General features: G+C 44.7%; 1 protein-coding gene across 6 annotated transcripts in view; it reads right to left on the bottom strand.

Moving 5' to 3' along the window:
• Positions 1-1,658: 1,658 nt before the first annotated feature.
• Positions 1,659-10,595, bottom strand: part of rhbdd2 (rhomboid domain containing 2) — a 61,465-nt gene continuing 52,528 nt past the window's right edge. For 3 of the 6 annotated variants that reach the window (XM_072469221.1, XM_072469223.1, XM_072469220.1), the window contains one exon: positions 4,038-4,835. In XM_072469221.1, the coding sequence (XP_072325322.1) occupies positions 4,337-4,835 (499 nt within the window). In that variant the 3' untranslated portion in view covers positions 4,038-4,336. Of the gene's footprint in view, positions 3,982-4,037; positions 4,836-10,595 lie in introns of those variants that run through there. The other 3 variants (XM_072469222.1, XM_072469225.1, XR_011933649.1) reach the window with 2 other exon arrangements.

Here is a 10,595-nt window from a genome sequence, read left to right as displayed (position 1 = left end):
ATGGTGGGGAGCCTCAATGGTTGAATGGGGGGGGGGGGGGGGTGCATGGCGTGTGGGGGTGGGGGGGGGGGAGAAAAGAGTCCAATAATTCTGCGGGAAGGGTTGGGGAGGGGGTTGGAAGATCCTCCGATACCTCCGGGGTGATGTGGGGGATGGGGGAGAAGAGTCGAACTTCAGTGCTGATTGGGACGCCCTTCAAAGATGGCTTCCCAATCTCTGTGGAGCCGGGTACAGAGGGATAAACCCTGCCCACTCATTTCTTTCTCTCAAAGAGGCTCAAGGTTTGGAGGAAAAACCTAGCCTGTGCACCACCATTGGCAGGTGGTGGGAAGGGAGAATCCCACTGCCAGCGAGGACACGCCGCCAAGGAACACACAGCTGGGGAACTGGAGTATCCAGCCCCACTTGTGCGAGATTCAGATTATGTGGTATTGCGGGGATAGTGCAGGGGAGTTGGCCGAGGTAGGATGCTCTTTCGGACGGTCAGTGCAGACCCGATGGGCTGAATGGCCTCCTTTTGTACTATAGGGATTCTAAGATAATATTTTACACAGTCAAATAAATGTGCCTTGCACAATGAAAGAATTTACAGATGTTGATGATAGAGAGAGTGAGAGACAAAGAGGTTTGAGGAAGGAATTCCAGATCTTCGGGTCTAGGAAATTAAAAGCACAGCCACAAGTGATTAAAACCGGGAATGTGAAAGAGGTACAGATCTCAGAGGGTTATCGGGCTAGAGGGAGTGACAGAGATGGTGAAGGGTGAGACCATTGAGCAATTAGAAAAAAAAGGATGAAAATTTTAAAATTGAAGTGTTAGTGGATTGGGAACCAATGCAGAACAGCAAACACATGTGCAAACAGAATCTGGTACAAGTTAGGTTACGAGCAGCAGAGCTTTGGACGAGTTCAAATGGAAGTTGAAAGATGGGAATCCTGCGCGGGGAGCTTTGGAAAAGTCAAGTCCAGAGGTAACAAACATAGGAATGTGGATTTCAACAGAAAATGAGCTGAGGCAGTAGCAGAGTCGGGCAATGTTACAGAGGTGGGAGTAAGCAGTCTTGCTGATGGGGCATTTATCTGGTTGTTATGATCCGACAGTAAGTGCCATTCAAACCAAACTCTAAAGGTAAACTTGGCAAGCTATCACAACTCTTTGTCATGCCATGCCAGGGAAGGGGGAGTATGAAAAGTGGGGGGGTTACGGTAGGAAGGGGCCTCATAAAGGTTGGGAGGTGAAGAGAGGGTTCTGAAATGGGGAGTTGGGGAAGCCTGAAAGAGGGGCTCCTTAGCGACCCCATTGCAGTGCGCTCACTTTGGGGGAGTGACCCCTGAAACACACTTGAAAAGGGCACCCCAATCTGAGGAGCTGATCCCACTGGTGAGTTGAGCTCCTGACTAATGCAAAAATTCCAAAGTATGGACTAAACCGGGGAGAAATTCCCAAGGCCCAAAACAAATGACTAAGTGTGGGTGAATCGAAGTCTGGATCTCACCCAAAAAGCCGGCGGGAAAGACCCTGCCAAACTCACCCAAAATTACTCTAATTTTTTGGGCAGAACTGCACCCATAACTGTTTTTCTCTCTGCTGATGATGCCAGACCTGCTGAGTCTATCCAGTATTTTCTGTTTTTATTTAAGGTACTGATTAAGAGTATGTGTGGATCAAGCAGAATTTATTGAGCAAGATTTTACATAAAAATTATCACAAAGTAGTGAAGACAACAGAGAAGTTCTTCGTCCCTCAAGTTCGCAGGAGTCCTTGAGCATTGCCAGCACAGGCAATGTCTCTCTTCTCTGTCTTTAAAGTGACGTTGAACTGCATCCAGAAGAGTCACACTCCACCTCACTAGAGCCATATAGACGAAAGACAAATGTTCATCCCTTGTTTCCTTGGATCCCTCAGAGTTTATATTCCATTGCAAACAAATAATACATTTCCTCTAGGTACAATAGTCACAAACAAAGTCATATTCTCTTGTCAACTTACTTTAACCCATTCCTACAAATAACAAAACCATTAGGAACACTTGATATCATATCATAGTGTGGGGGCAGCATGTGGCGCAGTGGACTGCGGCGCTGAGGACCTGGGTTTGAATCCCAGCCCTGGGTCACCGTTCGTGTGGAGGTTGCACATTCTCCCCATGTCTGTGTGGGTTTCACCCCCACAACCCAAAGATGTGCAGGTTAGGTGGATTGGCCACGCTAAATTGCCCCTTAATTGGAAAAAATAATAATTGGGTACTCTAAATTTATATTTAAAAAAAACAGCACCGGGGACTTGGGTTGGATTCTGACTTTGGGTGACTGTATAGAGTTTGCACGTTCTCCCCATGTCTACGTGGGTTTCCTCCGGGCACTCTGGTTTCCTCCCACTATCCAAAGATGTGCAGGTTAGGTGGATTGACCATGCTGAAATTATCCCTTAGTGTGTCCAAAGATTAGGTGGGGTTACGGGGATAGGGCAGGAATGGGCCTAGGGTGCTCTTTCAGAGGGTCCATGGGCTGAATGGCCTCCCTCTGCACTGTAGGGGTTCTATTCTATTCTATGAATTTCAGAAAACAAAGGTTTCCTTCTGGTAGTCATTTAATGGTAAACGCAAGGGGCGGGATTCTCTGATCCTGAGGCTAAGTGTTGACGACGTCGGAAACAGGGGGCCAGCACGGCACTGGAGTGGCCCATGCCGCTCCAGCTGCTGATCCCGGCATCAACTGGGCGCCGCAGGGTCTGCGCATGCGCAGTGGCGCCAATGCGCACATGTGCAGTGGCTCCCTTCTCCGCGCCGGCCCCGCGCAACATGGCATAGGGCTAAAGGGGCCGGCGCGGAAGAAAGGAGGCCCCCAGCCCGAGAGGCCGGCCCGCCGATCGGTGGGCCCCTATCGCGGGCCAGGCCACAACAGAGGCCCCCCTGGGGTCGGCCCCCCCCCCAATTGGCCGCCCCGGACCCTTCCATGCCAAGGTCCCACCGGCTGAAAGCAGATCAGAACTGCGCCGACGGGACTCGGGTTTTCTCTAACGGCCGCTCGGCCCTTCCTGGGCCGAGAATTGGCGGGGGCGCGCGTAGCGCAGCCCCCAACCGTGCCGATTCTCTGCTCTGCGGAGAATCACGTCCTGGCGCTGTGCCGCGATTCGCGCCGGTCGCGGGGATTCTCCGGCCTGGCCCAGGGCTGAGAGAATCCCACCCAAGGTGTCATTCTAAGAAAATGCTATTTTTAGCCATTTCTTCAAACAGAGTCTTAGGCAACTTAAAGTGTAAAACAATAGCATCCCAACTGCATTGACTGCCCATTAGCTCACGAACAGAAATTTATACTAAACCATTTAAAAAGTGGTTAAGGATCAAAATCCACAGACGTCACAGACCAACAGCGAACCCTAAAATTAAGTAGAATTATCAAAATCTTACACAAATTATATGTTCACATGCACTCATCTGGATAAGGTGCATCCAGTGACCCAGGATAGCTCGTCCTTACTCCCCCCCCCCCCCCCCACCTTTGGCAAACACCTTGGTTAATATTAGGCTTGACAGAGTTTTAAACAAATAGTCTAACTGGGGCTCTCCACAGCTGCTTTCTGTGGCATTTTGGAAGCTACATGGTAGGCCAGCACTCCTTTTGCCCTTGTTCCTTACTATTACTTTTGCACATAGAGTAAGTAGCCTGACAAAACTCATTAAATCGTTTCCCAACGGTGCAAGTCAGGTTCAAACATGCAGCATCCCCAGGACTCAAACACAAGACCACCTGGGCTGGAGATTCGTCCTTATCCGATTGGCTGTTGATTAGCATGTCAATTGAATGCAAAATGAGCCATTTCATGTACTTCAATTGCTCCATCATCCTAGTTGCACTCGGAGGCACTGCCAGATGACATTGAAATGAACAATGTGCCAGCGGAAAGACAAGCTCTAAAATTCTATGATATTTTGCAACGAGAAACAATGCTTCCATGTCATCTGTGGTAATAGCGATGATCCTAATGCAAGCACAAATAAGAAACCGATTATTAAAATAACTAAAAAATGCAAACTATTGAAAGAGTGACAAGATTTTTAATCCAATATTTGGTCCATACGTTGTTGTGCATTTTCAAATCTTTCACACTTTCAATTTGATGCCAACAATACAACTCGCTATGAAGCAATATGCACTTTTCTACTATCTAACCGGTGTGAACCAGCACTTGGGGAACTTTTGTACTTCTATTGTCTGATAACCGGTAATCTAACAATAACATGTCATCTTTGGAAGAATAGTGTCCTCTGTGATGATGGCATAACACCTCTATGTTGTGCAGACGCCTGTGCCAGTAAAGGACCAGAGGGTAGAACCTAGTTCATGACAACAGAACAGGAACCTTCAAAGTCTTTTGTAACAGCAGGGCTCTTATAGTAACTCTGCTGGAGCCCAGAAGAATGAAATTGTAACTTTTCAGAATATTGATAATCACGTTTATGGTCAAAAGTGTGTCCAGGTGTGTGTCCAAGTTCATGGCTGTGCCCTTGTCCAGGTGTGCATCCAAGATCATGGCTATGCCCATGTCCAGATGTGCATCCAAGATCCTGGCTGTGCCCATGTCCAGATGTGCGTCCAACATAATGGTTGTGTCCATGTTGTGATGTGTAACCGAGCTCATGACAGTGTCCATGTCCAACATCATATTTAAGTCTAGGAGAATATTCAAGACCATAACTGGGACTCTGTTGATGCTCAGGTCCAAACCAATGTATCGGTTCATTTGCAATCTGTGAATATTGGTAGTACTGGGAATCAGTGGCTGGAGGAAAGTAATATTTTTGAGTGGGATAGGACCCTGGTTTAGGATTGCACCTGAAATAAAGAGAAAAAGTTACTGCAATGTTGAACTGCTGTGAAGATTATATAGATAGATATTTATCCGGCAAGTATTGTCTGCAGATATGCAAGCCAACATCATGTTCAGTTTTAAAGTGTGAAGTTGTAGAAAATGACATGAATCACAACATCCAGGATCAATGCCAACAAGTTATATTAAAAAACCACATTTTTCATTTGCAAGAAACTAGTTCCTGATGTAACACTTTCCATTCCAATTCCACCAAGTAGCCCATATATGGCCAAATGTGCAGGAACTTTTGGCAAAAGCTACTCTGCTGAAAATGTATACAGGCAAGTATATTGTAAGCTATTGTGTTGTATAAACACAGAAATAAATTGCTGGAGCAGAGCAAGGCTTGAGATAAACAGTCAGAAATCACATCAACCATTGTCCAAATAGTGATTGCACCCAAATTAAACCCTTCAGATTATGAGGCTGTTATTTTGCAATAAGCATTAAAATCAACAAGATTTTAGTGATAAAGCCCAATTTTAACTTCCAACATTAACCCTGTGCTCCCTCTTGTAGGCATCTCCTTGAAACAGGAGGATGCTTCAACATGTACATGGGCAGCATGGTAGCACAGTGGTTAGCACTGATGCTTCACAGCTTGGGTTAGTGTGTGTGCGGAGCCTGCATGTTTTCCCTGTGTCTGCGTGGTTTTCCTCCGGGTTCTCCGGTTTCCTCCCACAAGCCCCGAAAGATGTGCTGTTAGGTGAATTGGACATTCTGAATTCTCCCTCTGTGTACCCGAACAGGCGCCAGAGTGTGGCGACTAGGGAATTTTCACAGTAACTTCAGTGCAGTGTTAATGTAAGCCTACCTGTGACTCTAATAAAGATTACTATTATTATAGGGTGGGATTCACTGCTCCTGTTGGCAGGGCACCTGAATTCCCCGGTGGTGCGGGTTGGCTTCAATGGGAAATCACATTGACAAGTGGTGGAAGTAGAGAATCCCACTGCCAGTGAACGGCACGCCAAATTCCTTGTCCCCACGAACAGCGGTAGCGGGTCAGACTTGCAACACAAAATCCAGGCTGTAAACTTGCATTTCTCCCAGCAGATTCAATTATCATAAAACCTTAAAGCTATGATACCCACCTTCCATGAACAGCATGAGATTAAAATAAACAACAAAGTCATGCCAGATATATGTGAATACATAAATCCAATAGAAAAAATTAATGTCCAGCTGTAAAAATAGCAAAACCTTGGAAATTTCCCAAAGGCGGATTTAAATTCAGTCGATATGACATTTAAAACCAGGAGTGTTCCAATCACCTCTCAGTGCCCAGTCAGCTGATCTGAGGTAGGTCAGTATGGAGCTGCCCCGTTTGGTCAAAGATGATAAAATTGGCAGGCTCTGGCGATACAGGCTGGAAGCAATTATTTGGTTTTTTTTTAAATTTAGAGTACCCAATTATTTTTTTCCCAATTAAGGGGCAATTTAGCGTGCCCGTCTAACCTGCACATCTTTGGGTTCTGGGGGTGAAACCCACGCAGACATGGGGAGAATGTGCAAACTCCACACGGACAGTGACCCAGGGTCGGGATTCGAACCCGAGTCCTTAGCACCACAGTCTCAGTGATAACCACTGCGCCACATGCCGCCCCTGGCTGGAAGCCATCATGTCGGTAATAAATGAGGATCTGAGCTAGAATATTGCTGAGAGATCTGTTGCCGAAACTTTTCGTTTTGCAGTCGGGGATAAATGCAAGAATGCCAAATTTCAAACAATCATTACAAATTTAAACAACAGGAGAAAAGGATTGGTTGACAAATCAGCTCTGCTTGACTGAGATGCTGTAATGGCGAAAGAGTAACAGGAAACTATTGGCTCCCCAAGCCGGAGTAATTCAAAAATGGTGCAAGGCTTGAATATATTCCTTTTGTTTGCAGAGAATGGGTCCCTGCATACGGATGTATGTTGCTTCTTACAAGTGTAAATTACCCACATTAAGAGCTTGACTGATTATCTTAAATTGGTTCCGGTTCCTAGTGTTTGAAACAAACCTGTTGGACTTTAACCTGGTGTTGTAAGACTTCTTACTGTGCTCACCCCAGTCCAACGCCGGCATCTCCACATCTTAAATTGGTTGTTAGTGTAGCTATTAGCACACTCCGGATTGTTCAGCAAGTTCTGCCCGATCACGGAATCACATCTAATAATTGTTTTGTTTTGAGCTGGTTGAAGACGGTGTGTACTTTGGTCTCCAAACAGAAGGACTATGCTGATTGATTCAATCGGCCAACATACCCAGCATCACACTGGCACAGAATTTCATAGACGACGTTGCTCAAGTGTGGTGGTAGGCAGAATATCTTTTTGGACTAACGGCAGCATCCTGTTAGCAGAAAATATCACCCACATAGCCACTGCGTAGTATCAGATTCATTTAAACCTGTTGTTTAAACGTTTGAGGTACTTTGGCTTTCCAGGGTAATTGGAGGTAGATCAGGCACTTTTCAGGACCAAAGGCAGCCCATTTGCAAGTTTGCACAATACCCAGTGAACAATGAAACATAGAACATACAGTGCAGAAGGAGGCCATTCGGCCCATCGAGTCTGCACCAATGATCTGATCATGAAAATTTTGCTGTATTCGATTTTGCTGTTAATCTTGCAAAATGAGGAAATGGCTAGGGCCCTATGTACAAGATTGCCGGTAAAAATCTCAGAGCATGGACTATACTGATCCCAATGTGTAAATTTACTGGCAATGGTAGGTGAAGTAATCTTTGGGACTGGTTCCGATCACGTGAAGGGGCCCTACAAGGAATTTTCCAGAGTTTCTATTTCCTCAGTGGCCCTGGATCTTTGCTTTTCTCAGGAAGTGCCAAGGCTACCGGGGACTATAAAGTGCCTAGTCATCATGACTGTGAGGCAGCCTTGATGGACCAGCTTGTCTTTTCCTACCCACCATGTTGTATGTTTGTAAACAGTTGAATAGTATGTTGACATGCACTGTCATGCATGGGACCTAACAAGTTGGCCAAGATACCCAAGGATACCCCGTGGCAATTGGAACACAAGGTTAACACATTCGGAAGAGATGATTTTTAAAATCCCCCAAAAATGATAGTACGCAGACATTTATTTACAACTTTTAGAGAAGTGCACTTTATTTTTATGGATTTTATTAAAAGGGGATCAGGGGTTATGGGGAGAAGGCAGGAGAATGGAGATGAGAAAATATCAGCCATGATTGAATGGCGGAGCAGACTCGATGGGCCAAGTGGCCTAATCTGCTCCTATGTCTTATAAGTCAGTTAGAACCATAACTACCCAAGTTCATCACTTTTCCAAATGAAAAGAGTTTTAAATCTTCAAAATTAAAAATAAGATGGTTGCCCACTGTAAAATTTATTACATGGTACTCTTTGCTGGAAATGTTAGATGGATCATGAATTCCTAGCTTCAGCAAAATGCTCTTCAACTTTAAAAGGGGACAGGTGGAAGAGAGGGTGGAATGCGACTGCCCGCTGGGAAACACAGTGAGCCGCTCAAAATCCCGCTGGCGTAAGATGCCCTAAAATTCCTCCCTATAGAGAGGCAGAGAATTTGATGCAGCGACGATACAACGGCTATGTTCATGGTAACGCTCACAACACTAAAGAGAGGGGAACACAATAGAGAATCTTAACTTTTGAGAAGGTGGATTTTATGGGGATGGAGAGAAAACTAAAGGGGGTTGATTCAGAGCACATTCGTAAATGGAAGCAAAGTGAAGGATACTTTTAGGATGCAATGTATATCATTCGAAGAAGAAACAAGAGAAAGAATTTTTGTCCACTGTACAAATTGCTGCAGTCCAGGTATTGTACACCCAATAAATTGGCATGTCATAGGATCACACTGCATTTTGAAATCTATTAGCGATTGCAAGGCGATGATAAAGGAAGAAATCTGATGCTACCGTTACTCTATGTGTAAACTGAGTAGTGATGAGAAGGTCATAATCTAGTGGAATAGGGCAGCACGGTGGCGCAGTGGGTTAGCCCTGCAGCCTCACGGTGCCGAGGCCCCAGGTTCGATCCCAGCTCTGGCTCACTGCCCGTGTGGAGTATGCACATTCTCCCCGTGTTTGCGTGGGTTTCGCCCCCACAACCCAAAGATGTGCAGGATAGGTGGATTGGCATGCTAAATTGCCCCTTAATTGGAAAAAATGAATTGGGTACTCTAAATTTATTTTAAAAATAAATAATCTAGTGGAATGGTTCAAATGGACAATGATATCGGAGAGCTATGGTCTCCTTATGTGGTTCGGTGTCATACTTTGTTTTACAATGATCCTTGGGACGTTTTGTTACATTTAATGTGCTTTATAAATAAAGCACGTTTAACTGTTGATGGAGCCTCAATCACAGGAGCGATGGACAAGTGGGTTGAGGATAATGTGCTGTTCACAGTGCGTGTCAACGCACTATTCACCTGAGGCGACGCTAATCTTGAAGTTGTTCCAGGAAATCATTCATCCTTTTTGTAATAATATCGTGAGCATTGATGAAAGGATTTTATTTCATTCTGACTCTCCAATTCACTGGCAATGTTATCTGAACAGCAGGCTCCATTGTTTCACTGGAAGATTAATGGCCCCTTGTGATTGCAGCAAGTTTATTCATGATAATGGACAGTTGATGATGTGAAATAGCACAGGAAAATATGCCACAGACTTTCAATTAAATGAGCAACTCAATAAAATGAAAGATATGTCTGACAAGCTGACTAGAAGTCTACCATAGGGATCCATCTGCAGAAAATAATCTATCTGCCAAACTCAGTTAAAAAATGTTAAAACAAGGAAAGCAGTGGAGAGTATCATTTTAAAATGTGGAGTGAATTCTGTGATGAGCAAGTAGCTACAAAATCAGTCTCCTTTTTTACAATAATGCCATGGTAACAGAACGTGACAGGTCTGCATGTTATAATTCAGGCCACTTCTCAATGCACCTCTCATTAAAAAAAAACAGAAAATGCCAGAAACATTTGACCAAGGAATCTGTGCAATGAGAACATTGATGAAAGGTTAGCGACCTTAATAGATGCTGCTGGATGTGCTGAGGTTTTCATTTTTTTTTCTAACTTCAGGTGTCCAAATATTCCTCATTTGTGTTCACTCCAAAAGCCAGCTTCGACAACCAGAAGAAAAGCAGTGGACCATTCAATCCTTTGAGCCTGTTCACTATTCAATTGCAGCTGATTTGTCTCGTGGTTCCATTTACCTGCTTTGATTCCATGCCTGATAATTCCCCTTAACTAACCAAAATCCTATAATTCAAAAATCATCTATAACTCAATTTTCCATTGCCCTAGCCTCCTCGGCTCTTTAAAGAAGAGTTCCAGATTTCCATGGCCCATGTAACAAAGTGCTTCCTGACTATACCCCTGAAGAGCCTTGCTCTAACTTTTACAGGTTAAGTTCTATAAGCGAACCTGCAGTTTCTAGGAACCAAACTTGATTTTATGTGCAAGATTACTGGGGTAATGGACTGTAGAGGAATTAATCCATGTACCATCGGAGCAACAGCTGAAAGGACTAGATACTGCAAAGGCTATGGGCCCTGACAATATTCCTGCAATAGTATTGAAGACTTGTGCTCCAGAACTTGCCACACCCCTAGCCAAGCTGTTCCAGTACAGCTACAACACTGGCATCTACCCGGCAATGTGGAAAATTATCCTGGTGGGTCCTGTACACAAGAAACAGGACAAATACAACCCAGCCAAT

Source organism: Scyliorhinus torazame, chromosome 12, assembly GCF_047496885.1.
Source record: "Scyliorhinus torazame isolate Kashiwa2021f chromosome 12, sScyTor2.1, whole genome shotgun sequence".
NCBI lineage: Eukaryota > Metazoa > Chordata > Chondrichthyes > Carcharhiniformes > Scyliorhinidae > Scyliorhinus > Scyliorhinus torazame.
This window is presented reverse-complemented; position numbering and strand designations above follow the sequence as displayed.